The 27,302-nt window shown below is 54.6% G+C and overlaps 1 protein-coding gene across 1 annotated transcript in view; it reads right to left on the bottom strand.

The window, feature by feature from the left end:
• Nucleotides 1-593: 593 nt before the first annotated feature.
• ICE1 (interactor of little elongation complex ELL subunit 1) overlaps nt 594-27,302 on the bottom strand; it is a gene marked incomplete at both ends in the record, with an annotated part of 39,331 nt that continues 12,622 nt past the window's right edge. Inside the window, 12 exons of the mRNA XM_084233885.1 lie at nt 594-775; nt 2,508-2,606; nt 3,349-3,455; nt 5,284-5,474; nt 11,024-11,184; nt 13,707-13,875; nt 14,740-19,383; nt 19,899-20,299; nt 20,514-20,600; nt 25,728-25,784; nt 25,874-25,913; nt 26,058-26,140. Coding sequence (XP_084090011.1) covers nt 594-775; nt 2,508-2,606; nt 3,349-3,455; nt 5,284-5,474; nt 11,024-11,184; nt 13,707-13,875; nt 14,740-19,383; nt 19,899-20,299; nt 20,514-20,600; nt 25,728-25,784; nt 25,874-25,913; nt 26,058-26,140 — 6,221 coding nt within the window. The remainder of the gene's footprint in view (nt 776-2,507; nt 2,607-3,348; nt 3,456-5,283; nt 5,475-11,023; nt 11,185-13,706; nt 13,876-14,739; nt 19,384-19,898; nt 20,300-20,513; nt 20,601-25,727; nt 25,785-25,873; nt 25,914-26,057; nt 26,141-27,302) is intronic.

Raw genomic sequence — 27,302 nt, 5'->3', positions numbered from 1 at the left:
TCACCCCACGTGAGGCGTGTTTCAGCACTGCCCTGAGGACGGGCCCAGACCCCGCCGGCCTCGCCCCCCGCCCCTGCCGGCAGCGGAGCACCCGCGGGCGGGAGCTGCACAGGCGGTGGCACCTGGCTCCCCGCGTCTGCCCAGAGGGCTGTGCACCACACCCCAGAGACACTTGTAGCTACGACCACAGAAGGTCATCAGGTTGTGTTTAGTCAATGTGATCCCTCCTCGTCAGTCACTTGAGTGCAACATCCAAAATTAGTTCAGGACTCAAATCAACGATGTTCTTATATTAAATTCATTATAAAAAGCCACTGAATTAAAAAAGCGACTAAAAGGACACTTTCTGCAGCAAAAAAAGGGCTAAATTCAAGTTTTTGTGTTTGACCAAGACACAGTAACACAAGCCACGCATCCAGGCTCACGCGTCCTAAGTGAAATGTACGTGGTTTGGGGGAGCTGCTCACGGCCTCCCCCGCCCCGCCCGCAGCGGCCCCACGCCCCGGGGAGCCGCCGTCATCCCAGCACCCGAGCGCAGACCGTCCGTCACACTGGACTCGGGCAAAGGCACTTCTCTGGGGCAGGCCCGAGGCCTAGCCGAGGTCTTCTGCACACAGGGAGCGGACTTCCTCCAGGCCGCCCAGGACGGCGGGCGGCACGCTGTGGGCGGCGGCCTTGCACCAGGCTTCCAGGATGGCGGACACCTCGGCGGGGCTGCTGGGACTCAGGTCGCAGAGCGCGTACACGGCCGCCAGCTGCACGCCCCACGGGATATCTGCAAGAGTCCTCACGTCAGCGCGCGCTCGAGAAGAGAACTGTTCTTCCGAACGCTGCAATCTACTAGAGGTTAGTCAACAAGAAGACGCTCTGGCAGCAGTGAGAACAGGTGTGAAAGCCACCCCATGACAACACGGAAGACCCCCCCGCGTGCATGTGAGAGCAGAGACAAAACCCACAGAGGGCAGGAGGGAGCCGCGGGGCTCCGGCGTGTGACCAGTGGCCGGCTCCCCCGGCAGTTCTGGGGGCCACGCTGCCAATTCGAGTGTTCATGGAACGGCCACCAGAGAAGCGGCCACCTGGGCGTGGAAAAGGAAACGCCAGGAGACACAGGAGGCTGTGGGGCCAAGCCGGCTCCACCCACAGACTCGCTGCACCGCCCACGCTCACCACCAGCCTTTCTTGTGAAATTTATGTCCTCTGTTAAATATCTAACTACGTTAAATCTAGTTAACTTTTACTGAAGTTTTATTCACACATGACTTATTTCAGCATTTCATTAAACTTTGATTACTTCGTATTTCAGATTCTTCTGTGCCCCCCCAAGAGCCAGCTCCTGTGTAAAGCAGATGAGCAACTCCACAAAACCCACATTCAGATGCCGATGCTGCAGATGCAGGCAGAACAGAAGCGTCCGCCATCACCGTCTCCGCCAGCTCAGGCCCGCGGGGAAGCAGAGGCGAGGGCAGGGCAGACACGGGCTGACGCCGACCGTGCTGTGAAGTCACGCCAGCGAGCGGGAGAGGCGGCGGGCAGCCCTGGCCTCCGCAGAGGACTCTCTCTCGGGGCTTTGTTTCCTCCTGACCACGTCAAGGCCAGGTCACCCTGGGACCTCTGAGTTCACCTGGGGAAGGGCCTAGCCAGACGCCGAGCCCTGGCGGGCACAGGGGGCGTCTCTGCTTCCTCCGTAGGGGCCTACTGCTTCTAGCTAATTCTAGGAGCTGCCCAACCCCGTCTGAGGCCAAGACAGCCCCCTGGCCACTCTTCAGAGCACTCTCGTGCTAACACGCACTCCAGACAGCGGAAGAGGCATCCTCTTAGGAGGACGCACATCACCTTACCAGCAATCCTAAAGCCTAATAATCTACTTCAGAGGAAGAACCTTCCAACTCGTCTCCCTGAGCGCCACACAGGCTGCACCCCGAAAGGTGAGCCAGTCTTAAGAGTCAGGGACATGAGGCAGCGTTCGGGTATGGCTGAGTTTCTGACAGGAAGTTGTTTGACTATGGACACCGGAAAAGCTAACAAGGAGAGATGAGTAAACATCCCCCACAAAGAAGGGGGCCATGTAAAGTTACGTGGTGTGAGGCGCGTGTCTGATGGCAATCCATTCTGCAGACTTGCCGCCAGCTTCTAAGTTCCAAGTCCTCTCGATGCCAAAGTGCAATCCCTGGCACTTCACGGGCCCTGCCTCATACATGTGACCTTGCGACACAGCAGCTGCCACCATCCCTCATGGGCGGTCACCCGCAGCGTGTGGACAGTGCAGACTCTCTGGACAGCCCGCCAGCACCTGGAGGGGAAGTCCCGCTTCCCGAGCCGCGGGCCAACGGGGAGTCTAACGGTGGCCTTAAACCACCCCCCACACCCCATGGGCGGCCTCTCGTGTCCTGCTCGCTCCTCGCCCACGAGGCAGGGAAGCACGTGGGGCAAGGCAGCCTGAAGGGCTCAACACAGGTCCAGGAAGACGCACGCACGTGCTGTGGAGACAGCACCAACGGAAGCCTTACCTTCGTCCTGGGCATGCTGTATGAACATGCCAATGACCGAGCTAATGTTTTTCACAGCAGACGGAAATCCTTCCTTCAAACCCAATTGGCCTAACCGACCTGGGGGAGGGGAGAGGAAATAAGCCAAAATGTAAACATCTTGGGTTAAATAGTGATTTATATTTCAGTATTCAGCTAAAAGGAAAATCAAACGAAACTAGCACCCAGTTCTGGAAGCACAGTGAGCTGACGGGCAGGCGTGAAAGGCACCGCTGAGCCAGGAGGGAGCCTGCACCCCACAGCCACCTCTGCCGGGGCGCATGTTAAATGCATGGTATTAGTATCAGCATCTAAGAGTCAAAATATAAATAAAATGTAACAGGGGGCCTCCCTGGTGGTACAAAGAGTTGAGACTCAGCACTATGAAGCTATCCGTAGCCTCTGCAAGACGAGTTCAATCCCCAGCCAGGGAGCTGACCCATGTGGCACAGCAGACCTCTCCTGTCTCGCCTGCTGCTCCCCTCAGCAAGTGCATCTCAGGAGATCTGTCTGTTCTGCTCCCCACTCTCTCTGATGGAAGCTCTCCCCGCCACACCTCTGGCCTACACCCCAGCTCTTGTATGCATAAATCAACAAATCTTTTAAAAAAAAGTAGTAACATAGGTTTTAATCTCTGACAAGGAGGGACAAAGCACTAAGCTATGAGAAAGAGTATGGAGTAAGGAAAATGAACTAAATGCAGAAAGTGTCTGTTCGGTCAGCTGCAGACGCAGTCATTACGTCTCAGTCAACACATTCCTGTACAGAGTCCCTGAGCAAGACAGCACGTCGCAGGAAGAAGCTGCACAAGGAGACGACTCACCGATCAGCCTGAGCACTGACGCTATAATGACGTCAGGAGTATATGCGATGTTCGCGTGTCCTTTCCTGTATTTTATCCACTTATCCATTACAGGCCACAGCTCCTTACTGCAAAATGACACAGACCCACATGTTTATACACACACACAGGCGCAGGAAAGCGTGCATGTTTACCATTGTTCAGATGTTAGGAACTTTAAAATGGTCCCTGGGAGACAGACAAGTATGGAAGAACATCTGAGGATGTGGCCTGTCCATGAGTTGTGCTGGAGGCCCTAGCGCAAGTGCTCTGCCCCGACCCCGCTGCAACCAGCGGCTTCCAGAGCCAAGCCCCAGGCCTGCATCTCCAGCCTCTTGTTGCCTCACTGCCTGGCTTTCCAGGCAGCGAACGACATCCCCACGTCACAGAGCTGGGCTCAGTGTCTGGCCCTTGACATGGGCCCTCCAGATGGAAACCAGCCCTGCTGCTTACTTGGGAGGAGCAGGACTGACAGGCTGTGTTCTGTCAAAGGCCAAGGCTGAAGGACATAATCAAACCAAACATCAGCGGGATGAAAGAAACTTCCTGCTGGCTAAAAATGGTGCCCGATCCTACTGGCTTCCCCATCTTTCAAACATGTATTTACTTCTCACATGGCATTTCTAAAGCAGAACCGTTAAACACAGATAAAGAAAAACATACGCTAAAAACACCCCCAATAACACCCCCTGAGATAATGCAGACTCCTACAGGGGCGCTTCCTTCCCACACTTCTGCATGTGCGTGTGTGTATACGTGTGTGCGTGCGTGTGTGCATGCGTGCGCGCGCGCGAGACAGGGTGAGAGCAGCCACAGGACCTGGGACTCAGAGTCTGGACTGGCGCATGCAGAGCCCACAGTCAAGGCTCTGTCCTCGCCACCCACGTGGGGTCCGCGACCAAGTCCCTTGAACCAGCTCCACCCGGTGTCATGCCGTCACTGGCACCTAAGGGCCCCTGGGTTCCCAAAAAGAGCCAGGAAGAGGCTGAGGATGTGGCCTGTCCATGAGTTGCGCTGGAGGCCCAAGCGCAAGCGCTCTGCCACGACACCGCTGCACCCAGGGGCTTCCGGAGCCAAGCCCCAGGCCTGCATCTCCAGTTGGCACTCACACAGACCACGCTGGACACGCTGCTCTGACACTTTCTCACTCAGTGACTGTACAGTCAGGACACAAGACCCCCCCAGAGTCACCTGTTTCAGATGGCCTGTCTGCTCACTCAGGCCGACCAAAGCTCAGCTCCAGCTCCTTGGCGCCTGACATCTATGCATGATCTCTCCCTGGCTACGAGGGGCAGGTGGTAGAACACAACACCACAGACTATACTCCTCAGGCATCTCAAGGGGACGGACTACCAAACCTTCAGTGAATCCTTTAATAGCACATATCCCTTAAAAACCCCGTCTCTCTCAGTCAGGGGGTCCAAGAAAACGAAGATCTACAGAAAACGATTATTTTCTTATTTCCCCAGGACACACTAGTGCCAGGGTTCCGGGCATGGAGGAAGTGACCGCATCACCAAGTGCATGCCCTGAAGGGTCAGCTCGGTTTTAGCTCTCCCAGGACCCCTGCCGCGCCGGCGAGAATGGCCGTTTTGTGTCACTCCCCGCGCTGGCGGAGAGCCCAGCATGGGCACCGTGCTCGGGCTGGGCACCCTGAGCCCGAGGTCCTCCTGCAGGAGACCAGAGACTCCTGGGACGGGAGGGTAGTGAGGAACACAGCGAGGACGGATGCCGCCGCGCAAAAATAAGGCAAGATGTGCACCAGGAACACGCACTCGAAGGGGACTTTCATCATCTCGTCTCATCTGATCAAACACCCTTTCTGAGTCCTGGCCCAGTCACGTCGACAATAAACAAGATCCCAACACAACCAGCAACCACCGCGCAGATGCCCAGCGACGCTGTGACACCTGTTACCTCACGATGTTGTCGTGTGTCCAGACCCACTTCTGGTGGCAGCAGAGCAGGTCGATGGCAAATATGTACTCCCATGTGGCATCGCTCAGGTCTTCACCGAATCTTTCGTTGGACTGAAATTCTGTTTTTGGACACAACTGTATGGTCAAAAGCAGCTTGGAAACCATGAAGCCAACATCGACAGGAGCATTCTAGCAAAGGGGACAAAAGCAGCAGATTAAAGTCCAATCTCAGCGTGAGCGAGCGCAGAGCGAACAGACATTGGCCCCACAGGCACTCAGTTTTCAAGGACACCTTGCAAGTTTGAGGAAGAAACTGCATCGATCTTAGTCGTGATACTTGCTCCAAAGTGATGACAGAATGGCCGCCGGCGGGGGAACAGAGAACTCCAAGGGGGTGCAGGATCCAGCCATGTGGGAGAGAAATGACTTGCAATCCAGAATTAGTATTCTAAAGCAAGCTGTAGTAAGAAAAATCAATCTTAAAAGGTTTTCTACATTCTGTCATCTTCCTGACCCAAGAAATGAGTCCGCCTGCCCCGGCTGAGGCTGGATCGGTCTGACTCCTTTCACACTTGTGCGTGCTCTGATCTCTGTGCAGGGTCCCGGATGTGCTGGCAGTGGCTCCGTCCTACTGCTGAGAAGATGCCCGCCCCGCTGGACTGGGTCACCTGCAGCTCAGGCTCAGTGGACAGTGCTGAGAACACCGCGCCCCAGTCCGTGGGTGTCAGCGTTGGGCGTCTCGGGTTAGCAACACAGGGCGCCGTCGTCCGACCCTTTGCGGAAAGGTCTAGCTTTCTAAGCTGCCCATACCTTCGAGATGGGTCTAAGAATCTACGACTTTAAAACTGAATATCAATTAAATCACGGGGTCTCTGGTACACACAGGAGCCCTACAGGTACACGCAGGTAAAGACTCCCTGGGAAGACTCGGAGGTGGAGCCGCCCTCGAGAGGTCAGCCCAGGGAAGTGCTCCCTTCCCGGCGGCGGCAGGAACCCCAGCTCCTGGTTTTAACAGAAAATGGTTTACAGACCTGCGGATAACACACTGCTGGGATCTTGTTAACCAACAGTGTTATGTTCAGGAAATTCTCCTGTATTTCTATTTGAGAAATAACCTCATGGATTTTTGTCTTTAATTTACAGATTATGTTGATACCCTGGATTCCCTACTCCATTATTGTCTACTGTTTTACTTATAATTTCTACATCTAAATGCCTCCTTAAAAACTAGTATAATTTTCTTATATTATTATTTAATTGGATTTTGTTACTAAAAATAAACGGAGTTTTCAATCTTGTCAAAAGAAAAATGGACTAACTTGGTTCCCTGACGGTCAGACAAGGTTCAGGCGGCGTCTCCGTGATTTCGTGCGCTACACTTTGACCACTATGTCATATTACCTTGTGTGTTCACATTTAAGTCCTCTAGCCCAAGCCAAAACCACTGGTTATGTGGAAAGATCTGGTATCAGGTTCCTGGAAAGGGCCCAATCCTTTACTAGCCGGGGGGCAAGGCTATGCTTGTGCTTTTCTACAGGACACTGATTCACCCATCTGGATCCCCGACAGGCTAATCCGACGCCTTGGTTCCTCCTCTTCGCCGACTGCGACTTGAGGAGTCACAGACCAGTCATAGACCAGTGCGACTTCGTCACCAACTTCTGCCACGCTGCTCAGCAACACGCCTCCCTCTAGTCCCTCGTGTGAAACCTTCCTTGTTGATGTAATAGCGCTCGGGATAATGCAGACAGATTGTCTTTTTAAATGTCTATCAGCCTCCTTGTGTTACACTGCCTGTAGATCTAGAGGAACACTGGTATGATGATTTTGGTATTTATGCTCTTAGATAAAAAATGTTAAGACTTGTTTAAATGTTCTCAAGGAAACACTTTTGCATAATGGTAATCAAATTCAGCATATCAAAACTCACTTGACCACTAAATGTCACTCTGATTATAAATGGATCTGTGTTACTCCACGTTTATAATTCTTCTTCTAGTCCATGAAACAATGTCAAAAATCATTTACTGGGTGTATGGGATAACACAAACGTTTCCCTGGACCTTACCGCTTTGCAGAAAGATATTAAGGCAACTAGTTTAGCTCATGTCTCCTCTTCCACTCCTGCCGAAGTTGCTGATTCCTTCCTGGCTTCTTTGCAGCACTACACCACTAAGGCCGCCTGGTTCCCATCATTTATTACTATTGGTACCATTTTGCTTGTCACCATGCTTAAGCTACTTCTCTTCCCATTGTTTATTAAATTACTTTTCCATGCTATTACACAACTACAAATTGAGTTAAAAATTATACAAATAATGACCAAAAACAAAAAAAGGGGGGAAATACTGCAGGGGACCTTGCTGCCCTAGCCAGGTAAGACACTGGCAAGCAGCTAAGAAAAGAGCCTCACACCGTGGGGCTGAAGATTAAACATCCCTTTGGTTTTTTTTCTTGGTCATAAAAAGAAAAAACCTTATGGAATACACATTGGGCAATAAATTATATGTATATGAATATTGTAAGCACATGACATGGAAAATTACTTGCTTAACAATTAAACACTGAATAATTTGGCTCACTTGACAATGGGAAATAACTATTGTGCAAGAGCATGTCTGATAAGCAACCCAGAGCTGGTCATAGTATTCCTCAAATGGAAGTTGCTTAGAGAAGCTTGTAAGGAACCACGAAGTTGATTACACTAGGAGTTTCTAGGTAGAAAAAAGTTCCAACAACTGATTACCGGAAAGCAACTGGTCTCTAGCTGCAGGCCATATAGATAGCAGAGTCTCCTGATACTGTAGCCTTGGCCATAGGGCGGTGCCAAGGACTGTCAGCTGACCTAGGTAGTTGTTTAGGCTGAAATAATGAGTCTAAATTTCAATTATCTATTAACTTTTAAGGTCCTTTCTTTTCTCAAAAACACGTAGGCGCCAAAATGTCTATGGGAAAGGAATGTACTAATCGTTTTTGTTTTGCTTCTGTTCAGAGGATGTCATCCCATCACTTGCCTTAACGTATAAACGTATAAATAAAGACCCGCTGAGACCCTCAGCAGGAGACGCTTACCCAAAATAAGAGTGTCTGTGTCTGCCTCTCTCCCGCGCCCCTCAGCCCTTAAGTTTCGCCTAGGCCGTCTCATCCTTTCAGGGACACCTGACCCGACATTCTGCCGAAAGCTGATCTTCGGCAACCTTCTCCGCCTCTGTGCTCACCAGCCACGCAGGGCTGATTCACATGCTCTACCCTAGGGTCCACTTTGATCACTTTAATTTTGCTAAGAAATCACCGTTTCCAATTGTGCCACTGCAATCTCACGTGGCGTTGCTTTCCTAGCTTCCCATTCCTCTCAACTGTGTCTCTGCTTTTGACGGTGATTTTGATGGAGGACAAGAACAGAAAGACTGGAAAAGAGGCCTCACAAGACTAAAGCCTGACTCACACGAGGAGGTGGGGGTCGAGGGGAATAACAGGACCATTAACCCAGCTGTAGAGGTCGTGACCCTTAGGCACCAGAGCCTTGTTACAAGGCCTGAGACCCAAGCAGGATCAGATGCTATAGGGAGTGGAGCACAGGCTTGAGGGTAAAGATACGGAGATTGGGCCCACCCTGGAATCTCTGATCCCTTCCTAGTGTTGCCTGTTACCCAACATCAGTAGCCAGCAGCCACGCCACGGAGGAGTGACCCTCCCAAAGAGAAAAGGACTAGATCAGGGCAGTCTCTGCACAGGCGCGGGGCAGCACTCACACTGCCCACCTGTGACTGTGCAGGTGCTTCCTTTCACCAACTCTCTCCCTCTGCAGGGCAGCAGCCTCCTGCCTGCCCGTGATCTGTACCTGCTGGGACTTCTCTTCACTGACCTCCCTCAGCGGAGGCAGCTCTCCTCAAGGCTGCCTGCCTGCAACCATGCAGGCCTCTCTTAGCAAAACCTGTCCCTAATAAACCTGCTCTTTATATATAACTAACGTCTCTGTCTCATGGAGAAACTCGCCTGGGAAACTCGCCGCGTGCCGCTGAAATGGGAGCTCTGGTGAAACCCTTCCCAGAGTGACCCCAAAGACCCCACAACTCCACAAAAATGACATTAATTTCAATTTAAACGCAATGGCTTTTTCCTACTGTTTTTTGTTCTTTACTTACTATTATCTTTTAAATTATTCCTTTTTTAGATTTCTTCTCTTCAGTAAACAAATTATTTTAATAATCAAGACACTTAAACCATTTTAATGAATATAACCACCCCCAGCCCCCACAACTAGAGATCCTTGTATGAAGGGTTTCCTCTAAAAGGCTGCAGTTTTACTTTTGAGATTCATTTTGGTCCCAGATGAACTAGAAGAACTAGAACTGGGTATCTTAGTACCCAAAAACTTGTTAAGGAATCTCTGAATTAGTAGTATGTAATTTTACTGACTATCACTTGAGAATTCTGAATGTAGAACCTTTACTTTTTTAAAATTAAAGTTTTCACGTGTCCACTGCCAGACTAGCTTTTGCAAATACACCATAAACATGAAAAAAATACGCATTTTATTGAGTTTAATGTTCGCGTTATTGGATTCCATTGTGTCTTTATTCGTCTTTGCCTATCAGATCTGCTGAATCCTGTAACAGAAAACTTGGAAGTCGAGTATTATAATGGTATTTTTCCACTAAGTATCTCCTTTTTTAATATTTTTGATTTGATATAAATGGCTAACACATTTATTAAAATTCTACCTTCTTTATCAATAATGTCTTTTATCATCACATCAACATATGTGGCCTCATCCGGAAGGCCAAGGAGTCTGCCTCCTGCTCGGTGGTGGGGGGGCAGGTAACCTGGGGGGTAGGGTATGTGGTGTGGCTGACCCCCCCTGGGGGTGGAGTCTCTTCTGAGTAAGTGACTGAGTTAAGTCGATGGCCCTGCACAGGAAGACACCCCGGTCTGTCTGGAGGCTCGCTGGAAGGAGATGACAGACTTCTTCCCTTATAACTTCCCTAACTTCTGCCCACCAACAGCCCTTCCCTTTACCTTTACAGAAAACAAAGGTCTAACAAATATTGCCATCAAAATGTAGCAAAAAGGAAAGCAAAATGGCACATAGGATCCTACCACATGCATAAAGCCAGGAGAATTTTTTTAAAGGGGAAACTAATACACAGACATTACAAAAAAGAGAACAAACTAAAAGTGAGTCCCAACTGACCCCCAGCCCTCCCTTTCCAGCAGTTAAGCCTCCAGTCTCCCGCCCTCAATAGCAGCTGTGGCTAAAATTACAACCTAGACACTCTATTAGCACGTCCACTACTAACGAAAATAATAAAAAAACACACGGAAACAAAGTCCTTAGAATAAATTCCATCAACCGGAAAGTGAAGCGTAGACAGCAGAGGCAGAAAGAGCCTCGTGGGAAGGGGCCAGGACACAGCCTTTCCAGCTCCCAGGACAGCCCAGGAGCAAGCGCTCACACCACACCACGTCACATCACACCACGCCACGCACCCACATGCCTGACTCCCATGGGCCACAATCAGCACCAATGAAACCTGGACACTGCACACAGACCCGCGACTCTTCACGGACTGTCTCACGCAGTCAATAAAAACAGCACGTCAGTGAGGCCACCGGCCACTGGCAAGGACCCAACACAAAGCCGGATCTCCAAAGCGCCTATGAAGTGACAGGAAACAAATGGGAAACAAACAAGGACAGAGTGGGGGCAGGGGCGGCAGCGCGAGACGGGCGCTCACCTTCTCCCAGCTGAGGAAGGCGCGCAGACAGTTCAGGACCTCGCCCTTGGCGCGCTGCCTGGCGACCAGCTGCATGGCCGTGCTGACCACCGACTGGGAGAGGAAGACCTCGTGCCACATGTTCGCAATGAAGAGAGTCAATTTCTCTGACTCTGGAAAATCTACAAGAAAGAAAACAAGATAATAAATCTTCATATCTGATCAAGCAATTAAATGACAAACTAAGAACAAATTTTCATGATTTCAATTGTGCCTGGTGAGGCCTCCTGGGCAGAGATGGGGTGGCTGGGGGAGGCCTGGCCTCAGTCACCGCGAAGCCTACTTCTCCCCGCACGGCACCCCCACCCCTCCCCGGCCTCACGGGTGCTCCCCAGCAGCCTCCCTTCCATTATCAGAAGCGCGAACAGGCATGCTCTGACATGGGGCAGGGAGCGCCACGTGCATGGAGACGCAGACACCCCCGCTGAAGCCCCCCCACCTCTGGGCTGCCAGCGCTGCGGCTCTTCAGCTTTTACCAGAGAAAACTCAGAGCATGCGATGCTTTCGAGCTGAAGAGCTGGTCTTTATATAAGTCATGGCTGATATCCCTTCACTGCCTCCTCCCACACTGGCTTGTCTGTAGACCGACTCAATGGAGGCAGAGCTTACTCTTAAGGAAGCCCACCCACTCCGGGAGAGCACACAGCCTGCACAACTGCAACTGACCACCATCGACATCCAGAACGTTCCCGCCCAGCCCCTGCTCTTCTGGGAGTTTGGCCCCCAAGAGACCACAAGTCTGCCTACTGTCACATCCGGCCACTTTCCTCGAGCGTCTGCTGGTCCCTGCAGCAGACACGCTCCGTCGGGCTGCCCCCAGTAAGCTCCGGCCCTCGTATGCGTGCACGGGCCTGCGGTCTACGGCCGGCACCCCAGGAGCCTGCCCCACACCAGCGACCATGCTGGCTCCAATCCCCTGCTCATGGCCAGTTTCCAGTCACAGGCTTTTCTGAGTCAGGATGCTCGGGACCTGAGGCCCAGTCTACACCAGGAAACACCTGCTTGTTGAACAAGTGCCTGGGAGTGAAGTCCCTGTGACGGTGAGCAGATGCTATAACTTTAGAGCAAACTGCCCGGCGCTGCAACACGTGGCTGCACAACCCCTGTGGCACACGACACCTGCACTGTTCTCCACTGACCTCCAGCATGTCTCGAGGGTGGGAGACCTGCTACACTGCTCTGACCTGCATGTTTAAAGTCTACGCTTTCCGGCACTTTCCTGCCGTCACAGGACCCCATACGTCTGCCCCTCCACCTGGAACTGCTCCCTCACGCCTCGGCGATGGGCTCTCTCACAGCTCCACACCCCAAGTTCAAAAGTCACATGGACAAGCATCTTCCTGACCCCTTCGCTCTCCACCCACCCTCCACAGCACAGGTTACTCGCTCAACACTCAGGGATAGACGATGACGCCTCTTCCTGGGGGCGGGGATACGGCAGGGCCCAGACAACCAGCCCCTGGCCAGAGAGAGCACGCAGCCAAGTGTCACGAAGGAAAAGAGAGGCGAATAGGGGATGCAGGGGGACAGAGGGCGGGTGACGTGACATAAAGTGGTGAGGGGCCTCCCCGGTGGCGCAGCGGGTTGAGTGCCGTGCTGTGTGGCTGTCCGCAGCCTCTACAGAGCGGGTTCGATTCCTGGCCGGCCTTGGAGCAACCCACATGGCGAACAGACCTCTCCTGTCTCCCCGCTGCTCCCCTCAGCAGTGTATTTCATCAGTCTGCCTGTTCTGCTCCCCGCTCTGTCTCTGGTGAATCCTCTCACCCTCCGGTGCCTCTGGTCTGTACCCCAGCTCTTGTATAAAAATAAATCTTAAAAAAAAGGGGGGGGAGACAGTGGCGAGGCCAGAGACAGAGCCCTGTGGCACAAAGGAAGCGAGGGTGGGTGCATCTTTCAGAAAGGCCAGCACCCCACTGTGCACAAGTGGGGCCCACGAGTGTCCCTTTCCACGAGCCCGCCAAGGCCAACGCCTGTGTGGTGTGACAGTCCTCACTGGCCTCACGACAGCCCTCCCACACCCGCCGGGCCATCCTGGAAGGCCGGCACTCCGCACACACCCTAACCCGCGCGACTCAGCCAGTGACAGAAGGAGCAGACATGCAGCAGCCTCGTGCGTGCCCCGAAGAGCCCCACATCCAGGACCCTGACTTCCAAGCTCATCAGCACTGCCCCGAGACCCAGAAACTCCGCCGTGACACTCAACTGCCCCTGAGTAGCATCTTGCCACCTGGCGCTTCTCCCTTGATGATCGGACGTGATGAGCTGGGCCGCCCCCACCCGCTCCGCTCTGGTGCCTCTCTCCGGGGCCTCCGGACTCCATCTCAGATCTCACATTTCCCGCTGGTGACACCGTCGCTCTCCTAAAGGGCCGCCCCTTACTCCATGTGCTAAACCGAGTCGGGGTGGGCAGGACTGAGACAAGGGCAGCGGACGAGTCCAGCTCAGGCGTGGAAACGCATGTGCCGCCCCGCGTGCCAGTCGGGGACCCTGTGCTGACCAGACCCAGGCCTGGTCGGGGCAGCCAGGCCCATGCGTGCCCACCATGAAGACTCCTCTTATAAGCCACACAGCAGAGACACAGCCTGGCATGATGTGGCCACCAGGCAGCAAGGTGTCGCCCACGAGAAGCGGCGCCGGGACGTACCCTCCTTGAGCAGGCTGTAGCAGAGCAGGCGCGCCCTCTCCAGGTCTCCGAGCTGCCGACAGATGCCCACGTACACCCTGCACAGGGCGTGGACGTAGCCGTGCTCCACGGACGCCTTCTGGGCCCTCAGCTCCGCGAGGATGGAGTGGAGCAGGCACTCTGCCAGGTGCTGGGGCGGGAAACAAAAACACAAAAGCCACGCACTGTTTATCTTCAGCCCAGGAGAGAGGTGCGGAGGACAGGCGAGCCCCCCCTGGGAGGCTGTGCTGGGCCTCAGCGCTGCAAGTGGGGGTCGGGGGGCCTGCCACCACCAGGCCAGACCCTTCTGGTCTTTACTGAAATAACCCGCGCGCGCGCATGCCTGTGTAATGCTGCCCCACCCGGGCTCTCCTCACGCCTATTTTCTGAACTCCAACGTGCTTGCCAGCTTTACACCATTTAAATCTTAAAATACTGGGTGCCATTTTTTTGCTCAGGGAAAAACGTATCAAGCGATTTCTGATACAATCACTGCAGAATGAACGCAGTGCCAGAGGCACCCAACGGCCCTTCACACTCTCCGAAGGGGCATGCAAGAGCCACTCGGAGGCACCAGGAATGGGCAGAAACCCAAGCGAGGAGCACGCAGACCCTGGCATCAGCCTCCCGACAGGACTCCCGGGGCCGGGAAACAGATCCACTGAGCTCTGCTGAGTGCGCGGGTGGCTGAAGGTGGCACAGCACCCGGGATGGGGGGCACCCGGGGTGGGGGGCACCCAGGGCGGGGGGCACCAGGGTGGGCCAACCTCGAGGCTCCAGTTCTCCCGACACTGGGACGTGACGCTGCCCGCAGCGAGGGAGGGGCCCGAGAAGCTCGGGAGAGCGCCCCTCCAGCCCTCACGCGCCAGGAGCAGCGGGCAGGCGCGGAGACACAGCGTCTCGGGTTTGGACGCTTAAGGTACCGGATGCGCGCACCTCTCAATGTCCCGGCCCTGACCACACCTCTCACGTCAGGGCTGCCAGGCGCGCAGGCTGTCGCGGCGGCACCACCTACCTTTCTCGTCGTGCTGAACTCAAGGACGACGTCTTTCTCCTGGTCCCTCATCACAGGCTTCCTGGAGATGTTCCCCACGTAGACGTGGGACCGGATGACGGGGAGCAGGTCGAAGGGCGCCTCTGCGATGCGGCGCAGCGCATCCGCGATGGCTCGGTCGTGGGACTCCACCGTCTCCCTTGGGCTCAGCAGCCGCGGGGGAGCCGTGCTGCCGGCCTGGGCGGAACTGCTCTCCTCCTCTGTCGCCGGCGCCTCAGCCGGGGGGAGTTTCCTGCGGGCGTGCTTGTGGAGGCCTTCGGCCCCAGGGGCCCCAGGGTCTGGCTCTGGGGAGCTGTCCAGGCGCAATCTCTTCGCGCTCCTCGGGGCCGAGGACGGCAGCACTCTCTTCCCACCCGAATCCTGTTGGGCGGCCCCCAAGTCTCGGGCCCTGTCCTGGCCGCTGTCCCCGCCAGAGCTGCCCCCGGCCTTCACGAAGGCGGTGGACGTGGGCGTGATGGCTTTGAAGCCCGTGATGGCGCCGACTGGCCCGGGCGCGCTCTGACCGTCGGCAGGGGCGCCTCGCGTGAGCTGAATGTTCCCTTTGAGAAGGTTGAGGGTGCGGGCCCTGGCCGACAGCTCCGGGTACATGGTGTCCAGGATCTTCACGGAATTCTCCGGGGGCCCTGCCGCAGCAGTGTGGGCCGCGGCGAGGGGCGGGAGCCGGCCAGGCACCGGGACGGCGTGCTTCGGGGTCGCAGCACAGAACTGCAGAGGGGAGGACAGTATCCTCCCCCCGGCAGAGACGGACGACGGGGAGGGGGAAGGGCATGGAGGAGAGGGGTGCCCTGGGGCTTCTGACATCCTGGGAGGCGCCGGCACGTCACACAAGGGGGAAAGTGGGCCGACAGGCGAGGTGGGGCTGGAGCTGGAGATCAGGGGGGACACCGAGCGCAGCGTCCTGGGGGGCGTGGCTATCAGAGGGGCCAGCAAGGGGGGCAGGGGCGGCCCCACCTCCTGCCGGATTTTACTGAGCGTGTCAGCCGGGCCCTCGGTGGGGGTCGAGGTGTCCGCGGTGGCCAGAACGGTCTGCTTGTGGCTGCTCTGAGTTTTTGTCTGCTCTCTCTCCCCCGAGGGTGACTCTGAAACTTCCCTCTGGTCAGTTTCAACCCTGCCCGTGGCTGAAGTTTTCGCCGCTTTGCCCGACTGATCCTTGTTGGAAACCTTTGACCTCTTACTTTTGGCACAGGGCTCCAGTTTCGAGTTGCAGTAAGTGTGGTCGGACGCAGCAGGTGGAGACTCAAAGTCCTGATCGAATATCTGGGAGCTGATCCTCACGCTGGGCCTGACGGGCCTGTTGCGCAGCCGACTTTTGTCGAAGTTGGAACTCTGGCCGCTGCTGGAAATCTCTCCGTGGACAGGGGCAGGGCCACCATTACACCGCGCCTCCTGAGGGCCCACAGGGCCGGGCTCGGGGGTCTTCGTGTGTGCAGTGAAGCCAGTTCCCAGTCCCTCCTGATCTGGGGCAGCAGGGGCGTCGCCAGGAGCGTCACACAGTATCACCTGGTCCACGCTGGGCACGAGGGCCACCCCATTGATGATGGTCCAGTTGTTCCCCTTCTCGATGACCAAATTCTGATCCTTATTTAGAAGCACTTTTATGACCTCAGAGGTCACTGTGGAGACCTGGCACTGGAATGTCGCCCCCGCCTCCCCACTGGCACTGTGCTGGGCCACCTGCCCCACCACTGGGCTGGAGCCAGTAGCGTCCGAAGGGGCCCCCTCTCTACCGTCTGTGGGCCTGGGGGCATCCAAGTCACCCCCAGGTCTGCTCTGAGTGTTTTGGGAATCAGCCCTATTACTCGCGGGAGCACCGCCCTCAGTGTCCGAGCGGGCTGCTTGCGGGGCTGGCTCTGAAGGGCATGATGAGGCGCTGGAGGTTTCCTGAGGGTGCCCCTGCTCGTCCATGAGGTCGGCCGCCACGCTGGTTAAGAGGGCTGAGTGCCCCCGGTGAGTGGCCTGAAGGCCCTGGCCAATCTGGGTGAGAACCTTGGCCAGGGTCTCCAGAGAGCACTGCGCCAGCTGACCTGGCTTCCTGAAGAGACTGTCGTCTTCCTCCGACTCAGCCCCCTCTTCCGAGGCTTCGATGGCTTCCTCTTCCCAGAGGTGTTTTCTGTGTTTTTCTCCTACTGCCTCACTTAGCTTTAACTCTCTGCTTCTTTCTTTACCTAGGGTTCCTTTGCTGGAACATTCTGAAACAGAGTCCGCTGAACTATAATCTCGTAACTGACAACTCTCGAGGAACCTAACCACCTCGGACGTGGACAGCCCGTCCACCTCAGACAGCGCGCTTATGTCCCAGTCCTGCAGGGCGGAGGTCAGAGAGCCCAGTTCAAAGCCGGAGCCTGGCTCGGCTGTGCCGGCATCCCTAGCTGCAGACTCCGCTGCGGCGGCCGGGGCAGTTCCAGGCCGCCCCTCAGCCCTCAGGGCTTCCGCCTCGTTTTCCCCCTCACTGCAGCTGGGAGCCTCGCTCTCCTCCACTTCAGTGTCGCCTTCCGCTGGCTCCCGAATGTCCGTGTAAGAAAACAGAGAACCAGGAAGGCTACTTTGGGGTACAGCTTGTGTCGCTTCATCTTTCCTGCCAACTGCTGAGGACCAGGCAGGTTCTGCGGTGCCTGGACCGTCAGGGGACACAGGAGCCTGCAGTGGCAGCTGCGGGGCCTCTGTCGGGCTCTGCTGCAGGCCAGATGTTGCTGAAATGGCCACGGCCACACCACCAGGCCTGCCTGGGTCTGCCCGGGTCTTTTCTTCAACAGGGAAACCTCCAGGCACTGTCACTTCTGTGGCTGAAAGAAGTCTCTCCGCACCTGTTCTGGATGACTCCGAAGAGGTAGCACAAAGAAACAGATCCTGCTTCTGGGCCTCTGCCCTCACCGCCGCTTCCAGGGCCATCTCTTGCTTCTGGACTGGGATGTTTTCAGGAGAGCAAGATAATTTACTACTTGGGGAGCCGTAAGAATTTTCTGGGGAAGAACCACACGAAGAATTACTTGGAGAACCAAAATCTAGTTTTCTGCAAGAGGTGGAAACTTCTGGTGAAGTCCTTTTTGTAACAGCCCCCTCCGTGACCCTCTGTGCTGAAGCCTCTGTCTGTCCTCCACGCCTCACCAAGGACGGCATGTGCCCAGGCGCCTGCTCAGGACTTTCTGGGGCCAAGGTGGGCTGGCCCCTGGGTAGCTGCGGGGGCTCTGACCTAGCACTTGGAGCGGGCTCTGGTCTTGTCTGCTTGGTGATGACCGACACCTGGTTAGGCAGCAGCGACGCAGCAGCCTGGACGCCCACGGGATTGTCCTCCCCGGGATGCATGGGCCTGCCCGCGGCACAGCTCTTTCGGGAGGATGGCGCTGGCCCCTCTGGCTGGTGGCTGGTCTTCTGTCCCAGGTCGGAGGCCGCCCTCAGCGGGGCTCCTCCAGGTTTCCGTAACAGGCCACTGTGGTGCCAGGACGTGATTCCGACAAGACCGAGGCCTCTCCTGGTCAAGCACTGGGACCCGGCTAGTGGGGGGACACCCAGCTGGCCTGCCATGAACTCGGCTCTCGGGGCCTGACTGGCACCCCGCCCCTCCCACAGGGCTCTCGTGAAAAGTGGCGGAAGCAGCACGCAGGCTTTGGCTGCGCCCTTCACGGCTGCCACACCTGCGACCTCCTGGACACGCTGCTGAGCGCAGTCAAAAGCTGCCAAGCCAGGGCTCCAGGCTGGCTGGAGGATCTCCTGGTCCCTCTCCCCTTCGTCGCGTTTAGGGGGCTCTGCCCACAGCGCCAGCCTGTGCAGTCGAGGCTCTGAGCAGGGCGGTTCCGTAGGGGCTCCCTGAGAAGGGACAGAGGAGGCGCGGGGCCGGCTGCAAACAGACAGCACCCCTGAGGTAGGAGGGGAGGAAGATGCTGTGGCATCCCCCACCCCTGTGGTGTCCATGGTGCCACCTGCATCTTGTTCTGGCTCAGGTGACTCTCCCACGAGGGACCCCTGCACGTCTTCTCTCTCCTCTTCCAACTCTCCCAAGGGTCTCTGAATTCGGGTGGACGGCGGTTGGAGGGTGGCTGCAGCAGAGACAGCATAGGGCGGGGTCCGTTCGGGCAGCCGGGACTCAGGAGAGCCGGGCACCCCGCACAGGGCTTTCCCTCCACACCCCGTGAGCTCATCTGAGGTCCGCCGGCCAAGAGAACGCAAGTGTGGCTGCCCCACAGCCCCGGCCAGCACATGAGCTCGGCTGCCAGACAGTTCCGCGACACAGGCGTTCCCGCCATCGGTCTGCACGGCCCTGTCCTGCTCCCTCGCCGCGCCCTGCCTCCTGCTACCCGCCGTGAGCAACGCGGCCGCAGCCCAGGCTCTCCCGGGCGCTAAGGAGAGCTCGTCTGGGGAGGACTTCAGAGTGGCTGCGAATGTCCCAAAGCCCAGAGTGGTCACTTGGCTCGCTTCCGAAGTAGCGAGTGCCTGGCTGATGTCGCGTGACCTCAGCCTGTCCTCCCTGGCACCTCCTTCTTCACTTCTGGCCAAACCCATGTCATCCCGTGACTCAGCCGTGTCATCTTCCGAAACAGAGTTGGCAGAAGTTCGATGTTGCACCGACTCGTTATCGCTGGAATCCGTGTACTCTCCAAAGTAGGTCTCCTTGCAAAACAAAAGGTCACACTAGTTAGCAACTGAGCTACTAATTCCACCAGCCAGACAGAAGGACCAGTTACCAGAAAGCACACGGCTCCCAAGAGAGTCTGTAAAAGCACACCCAGGAACAGGAGATTCATTCTCCAGAACGTCTATCGCGGGGCAGGTGAGTCTCAGCCTCGGGGTCAACTTGCCGCACCCCTCCTCAGTGGGGCCACCGCCCCAGAGTGCCCACACCAGAGCCTCCTACAGGCTCTCCTTCCCACGCTCGGGACAGCCCGCTGCACCCCAGAACACGTCACTTAGCTATGGGTAAAGACACACACAGATGCAACTGGGATGTAAAGTAAAGTAAGTTGGGCCACGCGTGCCGGCCACGGGCCCAGGTATCCTTGTAAGTTCTCACACTAGTTATGCCCTAGCAAAATTTGGTCTGCATGCCAGAATGTTCTTTCAGTGCCACTAACATGTGAAGACAGACACTGCCCACTTGGTAATTCCGTTCTCGGCGCGGAGCTCACAGGTGCAAGTGAAGAGGGCAGCAGTGGAGGCGACACCAGCGGGGGGGACGGCACAGGGGACAGGAGAGGCGGCGGGAGCCTGAAGAAGTCCACTGCAGCTTGAAGGTCTTCATCGACAGGGCGGCCGGGAAGTGAGAGGTTGGCTCGGTCGTGCTCGGCTCTCTGCACGGCGACTTGGGGCCTGGCGTCAGTGGGGGAGAGGGGGTGGGGAGGGCACGCTGCTCCTGGGGGCCGCTCCGTCTCTGCGTCTCTGCAGGCAGAGAAGTGGCCCTCGATCTCCATGGACAGCTCGGCCAGGCATGTCTGCACGTCGGCGGAGCCGTGAGGGCAGCCTTCTGCTGGGGTGGGCACATGGTCCTCCCCGGACTCTGGGGGGCCCAAGCTCTCTTTGGCAGGTATTTCTGTGGAGGAAAGGGAACACTAAATACATACAATATGAAGGAAACGTAAAAATAAATTATTCAAACAGTTTAAATGCTCGCAGTATTGGTTAAATCCAATCAAGCAGAAATTTTGTTAAAGACAAGCAACCTCTTCTGAAAGCACAGGCATATAAAGGCCATGGAAAATACTGGTACTTTGAGGTATGAAACACTCTGGAAGCGTTTTGCTCACCTGGGACACACCTGCTGCCTTCACCAGGTAGTCTGTGTGTCGTGTTTATGCAGAGCCAGAGTTCCTTCAGAAGTAGTTTTACTTTTCCTGTGAAAAACAGCAAAGTATTAAAATCATGTTATTTGGCCGATTCTACAAAACCAAAACATGCGCCTATGAAACCAGGGTTTAGAAAACTAGACACTTACGGGTCTCCCTGGTGGCGCAAGGGGTTAATAAGCACAGTACTGTGAAGCTATCCGCAGCCTCTGCAACACAAGTTCAATTCCCGGCCAGGGAGCTATCCACATGGCGTGGCAGACCTCTCCTGTCTCCCTGCTGCTCCCCTCAGCAGTGGATTTCATTGGATCCGACTATTCTGCTCCTTACTCTGTCTCTGGTGAATCCTCTCACCCCCTGCATCTCTAGCCTGTACCCCAGTTCTTGAATGCATAAATAAATCTTTAAAAAAGAAAACTAGGCACTTAAGCACCTACCCGAAATTCAGCCACTGCCTGTGATTCGGCCAGCTGTTGATGGAAAGGAACAGTGAAGGCTAAACACAGGTGTGAGTTTCAGGGGGGCGAGGGGTGGGAGCTCAAAAGACCTAATCCACCCGCTGTCAAAGATCTTTACCACCTTTATATATGCAACTCCCAGGGCTACATTTTCCAGAGACTCATATGATACCGGGAAAGGAAAACAGGTGCAATGCCAACCCTGACCCCCAACTCTGTGCGCCCCACAGAGCCAAGCAGCCTCCCTGTCATGTGCGCCTCAGAAAAGCCATGTGCAGCGACCACGCTGTGAGGAGCCTGGGGCTTCAGGGCTCTCAGGAATGTGGCGGGAGCCAAAAGTGAGTGTATATAAACACAGATGGAGATATTCATGTGAGCGGACGCGCATAGAGAGGCATTAAGCACAAACTTTAAAATGTTTATAAATTTTCAAAGGGGCTTGGACCTTTAAAATGGCTAAGGAGTGGGCCTCCCCGGTGGCGCAGCAGTTGAGCACTGGACTGCGAAGCTGCCCGCAGCCCCTGCAGTGCCGGTTCGATCCCCAGCTGCCAGGTGAGGGTCCCACATGGCGCGCAGACCTCTCCTGCCGCCCGCTGCTCCCCTCAGCAGTGTACTTCGGTCCTTCTGCCTGTTCTGCTCCCCACTTTGGCTCTGGTGAATTCTCTCACCCTCCCGCGCTTCTGACTGTACCCAGTGCTTGTATAAATAAATCTTAAAAAAATAAAAATAAAGAGTTCATGTTCTCAGAGTTTTATTTAAAAATAAAATAAAATGGCTAAGGAGCACCATTTGAAGAGGAAAGGCCAAGGGTAGCTGTGTGGCAGGCGTAGGTAAGGCCAGGCCATGGGAACATCACACTATGCTCTGAAGGTGAGTCTAGCTGTGTTACAAGCATCAAGTTTCAAAAAAACCCTTCAAAGCAAAAATTATTCAAAAAATGTAACTATGAATAGCTTCTGGTCAAATCTACACAAAAAGACAACCCACACAAATTAAAATTCAAGTAAAAATGAGCACATGGGCCTCCCCTGGTGGCAAAGCGGTTGAGCGCTGGGCTGTGAAGCCCCCTGCAGCCTCTGCAGCGCTGGTTCAATCCCCAGCCGCTAGCGAGGGTCCCACATGGTGCGCAGACCTCTCCTGCCGTGCCCGCTGCTCCCCTCAGCAGTGTGCTTCGTCAGTCTGCCTGTTCTGTTCCCCGCTTTGCCTCTGGTGAATTCTCTCACCCTCCCGCGCTTCTTACTGTACCCAGTGCTTGTATAAATAAATAAACCTAAAAAAATAAATAAATAAAAATGAGCACAAATAGAGGGAATATCAGGACACCTCAATTCTAGTATACTTTTCTTGAACTTAAGTTCTCAATCTGAAGCATTTGTTGAAAAAAACTGCAATCTTTAATCCAGTTCCAGAGAGGCTAAAAACACCAACCTTTAAGCCAAAGTATCCCCAAGGAGTCACAACCTACTTGGAAACAGGTCAGCTGGAACCTACTTGGAAACAGGCCGACTGAAGCTGGCACGTCAGTGTGACACCCCCAATAACGAGGGCCACAGGAGGCTCGAAGTCCAGGACAAGGGGGCAGCCCCAGACGTGGAGAGCCTGCGCTGGCCTGCCCGAGAGCCATGGCCCGGGCGGGTCACCACGAGACACACCACCGCTGCGTTCCCATCTCCCGTGATTGGCCAGCGCATCTGCACAGAGGGTCAACCTACAAAGCCGCTCCACAGATGACTCCTTTTGCAGAAATGACCTGACCGAACCCCTGCTTACTACATGTACCCAAAGCAGCAAATAAGGAACTTTAAAAAAAGAAACAAAGTTACTTTTCTGTTCTTCTGGAGGCCACTGGCAGAGCTATGCCTGTCCTAACTGAGCACTCATTACTGCTAACCTGACCCCCAAAAGCTGCTGGAACCCAGCGACGCAGGCAGGAATCCTCACTGTGGCTCATTCCTCAGCTGCGGCGAGGAGCCCCATCCAGCTGAGCAGCGCACTCTACTCCACTGGTCAGTCAGTTTCCACACGAAGACCACATCCTTTACCACAACAGCTTTATAACTGTTTAATATCTTGCTCAGCTTTTTCCTTTTTAAAGGTTTTATTAATTTGAACACCTCTTCTCCCTGATCAGGCTTCACCATCGGCGTTTTGTCCTCTTCCATGCAAACCTCCGTGGGGTTCTGAGTGAAGGCTGTACTTACAAATGCACTGGGAAACGCCTATCTTCATGCTTTGGGCCTTCCCAGTCAGGAACAAAAGGTTCACGTGTCTGGATAGTTTTTTTTTTTTTTAAAGACTTATTTATTTATGCATACAAGATCTGGGGTACAGGCCAGAGATGCGGGGGGGTGAGAGGACTCATCAGAGACAGAGTGGGAACCAGAACAGGTGGATCGACTGAAATCCACTGCTGAGGGGAGCAGCGGGGAGACAGTAGAGGTCTGCTGCGCCATGTGGGTTTCTTACTGTCCAGCCGGGAATCAAATTCATGCTGCAGAGGCTGCAGATAGCTTCATTGTGCAGTGCTTAACCTCCTGTGCCACCAGGGAGGGTGTTTGGGTATCTTCAACGCTCCTCAGGAAGACATTCCAGCTTTCCTCACAGAAGCACAACAGCGTAAGCCCAGGTTTCTTCCACGCAGCCTCTGGTCCTGCTCCGCCTATTCCAAGAGGTCAGCGATGGTCCTTGTGGGGCTCCCTGTGAGTCAGCACTCTCCCCGCCCCGTGCGGGCTCCCCAGCTGCGTGTGGGGAAACACACACTTGAAATAACCAGTCTGGGCCTGCTTCGCCAGCGGCTTGCTCCACCTCAAAGCCTGGGCAACGGAGACGGGGTGCTCACTTGGGCTCCGCGCAGTCCACAACGAGGCCAGCGCGTAGGCTCTGGGGACATCTCGGGTTCCTGCTCTGTTCAGGCTGCAACAGCTGTTCTGAGTCACTGTGTCCGCTTTCCCACAAAATGGCACGTTTCATGAACAGGGTCTATGTCGACTGCACACCTGGAATTAGGTTCTCCCACAGGGCCTTCTGACCCCGCTGTCGGGCCCTGCTGGGCTCCTGCTCCCTCCTCTTCCATCACGCCGGCCGGGGGGCCCTCAACTAGCATGGGCCGCTGCAGCCACTGCTGCCTAGTCGCCGATGCCGCCTTCCATTTCCCACAGGTTCCTGCTGCCTCTGAGCCCAGCAGGGGCACACTCTGCAGTCCTTACTCAACATTCTGCCCATCGCTCCTGTGACACAGCGTGGAGGCGCAGGACGCCTGCCTGGAAGCTACTGTGGGGTCGGTGACTGTCTCTGTAACCCCAGTCTCAGCACCAGCAGACACCACCTGCTTTGCACGCTCTTCCTTTTCTCCTCCGGGGGTGAACTTATTGATAAAGGAAAGCTGCTTCTCACCGGTCATTTTACTGGAACATGAGAGGCAAGTGTGGTGCTCAGGCGGCCCTGGTGGAGGCCACATCAAGCACAAACCTGCAGTCTCAGCCAGAGAAAGCACTGGACGTCCTGCAGAATGAAATGCACAGCTGAGTAATCAGCAGAGTCCCAAATGCTTCACTTATTCCTTGGCAGAGGCAAGAGGTATGCCAACGTCGCCCTCTGCAACGGGGCAGATGCAGAATGCTACCTGAGGCAGTGAAACCAAGACAGGATGCGGGCTCTGCTTTGAACAGCAAGGCCTGGCACCCTCCGCAGAGCCATCTGTCCCAGAAACGACTCCATCCCGACGCTGGCCGCAGCTGGGAAAGCAAGGGCTGTTGGTCCCATCTCAGCACTGCCGACCACTCAGTCTCACATTCCAAACCCAAGAGTAAAGAACACAGTCAAAATTGAGGAACTACGTGTCTGTCACGGGCATAAATGGCAGCTCAGGGCCCAGGGAACGCAAACGCATGAGATGTTTAACCCTTACACTTCAGAAAAGATGAGCTTGTGTTCGGAATTTAAAAAGACAAAAAAGAGAAACGCTGAGAAAGGAAACATAGAGGCGACTCTGACACGCCACACTTGCCCGCGACAGTGTGAGTGGCTTGACTGCTTCCACGGGGAGAACAAGGCAAAAGGCCACTGAGAGGAAAACACCGACATTAAGTCAGCCGACACTTCGCAAATAAAACCCAGGCAGGGCAGGCCAAGCCAAGTCATCGCGCTTTAAAAATAGAAAAATACACACAGAGGAAGCAAATAACCGAGCACCACACAACTAATAAACAGAATAAAAAGCGAGAACTTTCCAAAGGCGCCCCAGGATGCTGCTGTCGCATCTGCACCCATGACTCCGTGTTCCATGGCCACGTGCTCTCCCTGGGCCACTCTGTGTGCTCGCCCTCCCTGGGGGCTTCCGTCTCCATGTACACGGGCTTTGACCACAGTTTCTTGCCCGACGTTAGCTTTTCCTAACACGTGGCACCCAGGAAATTAAGTAAATTAATTTTGTAAGTTGTAATCTATGAGAAAAGTCTAAATTTACATATTGAGAAGTACAGAAATTCCTATCCACCTACATTTTCTTTCTTAAAATTGCTTTCGACTCTTACTCACTATTACCAGAACGCAAGCAGAAAACACACGCACTCTAACAAGGAAGAGAAATGTGTGTGTGTATACGGCTTCTCTGACTATGAAACATCTAGCAGGGCCTGGAACTTTTGGAACTACCATAAGAACAAGAGGCCAACCACTGAGAGCAGCCCACAGAAGCCAAGGCCTGGCACACACTCACTCTTGTCTATGCTTCCTTGTGCGTCACTCGAAATCTGCGTGCCGATGTGTCTCAACTCTGAAAACATGCAGGGAAAAACAATTAGAAAAAAATGTCACGTCACGTCAAGCAGAATTTTTAAAAGAAAGCGTTAACTGGATACTCACCCTTTTCATCTTTCTGCTTAGAAAATTCATCAAGCCTTTCCTGTTAATTAAAAAAAAAACAAAAAACAAAAAACACCTGATGTGTATGTGGGACAGGAGCCATGTTCCTGGCCCCATGCGCCCACAGAACATGCCAGGGTGCCCCTCAGCTGGGTGCTCCGCATGTGGGCACGGTGACTGTTACCTGCGTCTTCTTAAATTCCTTTTCAAGTATCTTCTTTTCATTTCTCAGTTGCTTGAAGTCTTGAGTCTGCTTGACGGCAGTCTCTTTAGAGCACGGAGAAGAGAGAGGAAAATAATGTACCAACTTGGTGACTACCATTCAGCAAACACTCAAAATCTGATGGCCTGAGTTTTTCTCATTTCTTAACTTTGAAACAGTATGCGTAAAAAGTTACTGTTCCTTCCGTGCTTTATCAGAGACAGGTCTACACACAGGAACTCTTTCTTATCTATACAACCACAGACCTGACAGTGGTCTTGGAACCCTTTCCAACCCAGGCATAAACCTAACCCTCTATTCTGGCAAGAACCCAGTGCAGATGACCTTCAATGCTGAAACCCAAGAGGTTCTGGAACTGTGCTTTTATCTCGGGAGATAAGTAACACCGTTCCCTTGATCTGGGGAGGGACTCTTCTCGGCGCCAGCCGTAGGAGCTGTCTGTCACTTCCTGCCGGGGCCCTTCCACCAGGCCAAGAGCTCTCACTGCTAACACCTTGTAAATCTGCACTGGATTTTTACAGCTCTTCTCTGGAGCTCTTATTCTTCACTCTGGCTCTTGGTTCTGAAGCACCAAATGACTCCAGAATCTGACAGCAGTGATTTCCCCGAACACGTTCCCACACAACTGGCTATAAGGAGTCCAGTCCCCTGAAGAGCACAGCGGCATCTCCTCCTCCCCCGAGGGCCTGGGCTCCAGCATCTCTTCGCCTGCAGGGCGCCATCCGCTTACTAGGAAAGCCCCTGCCACATGCAAGTAAAGGCTATACTTTTGCTTTAAAGGAAATCTGTGCTGGAAGCTGCATGGTCTTACAGGTGTCTCGGGTCTCTAAAAATATTCCTCGCATCAATACTTGGCCGCACTGTGAAGCATAGGTGCGGCGCTTCCCGCACCTGGCCAGCATATACAGCACAGCAGAGGGGTACGGTGCACAAACATGCAGAGTCTAAAACACGGGCTCAGCTAGGTGAGTTAGTGACCAGACATGCTCCAGTAACTTCTATATGCCCTGTCGCGGTGAATCCCCACTCCTGCTTTGGACTCTTGGTGGACAGCGGCCACCCCTGAAGCCCAGCAGAACCCTCGCAGCGGGTCAGCACGGCAGCTGAGTGGCCACTATAGCCCAGCGGGGTGATGCTGTGCCCCACCGTCCAACAAAGAGGAAAAGACAGGACACTAGAGTCTGTTTCCAGCAAGGCTTGCTGGCT

The sequence above is a fragment of the Talpa europaea genome, assembly GCF_964194135.1.
Source record: "Talpa europaea genome assembly, chromosome: 5".
NCBI classification, from domain to species: Eukaryota; Metazoa; Chordata; class Mammalia; order Eulipotyphla; family Talpidae; genus Talpa; species Talpa europaea.
The sequence above is the reverse complement of the archived record's forward strand: the minus strand, read 5'-3'. Positions and strand labels throughout refer to the sequence as shown.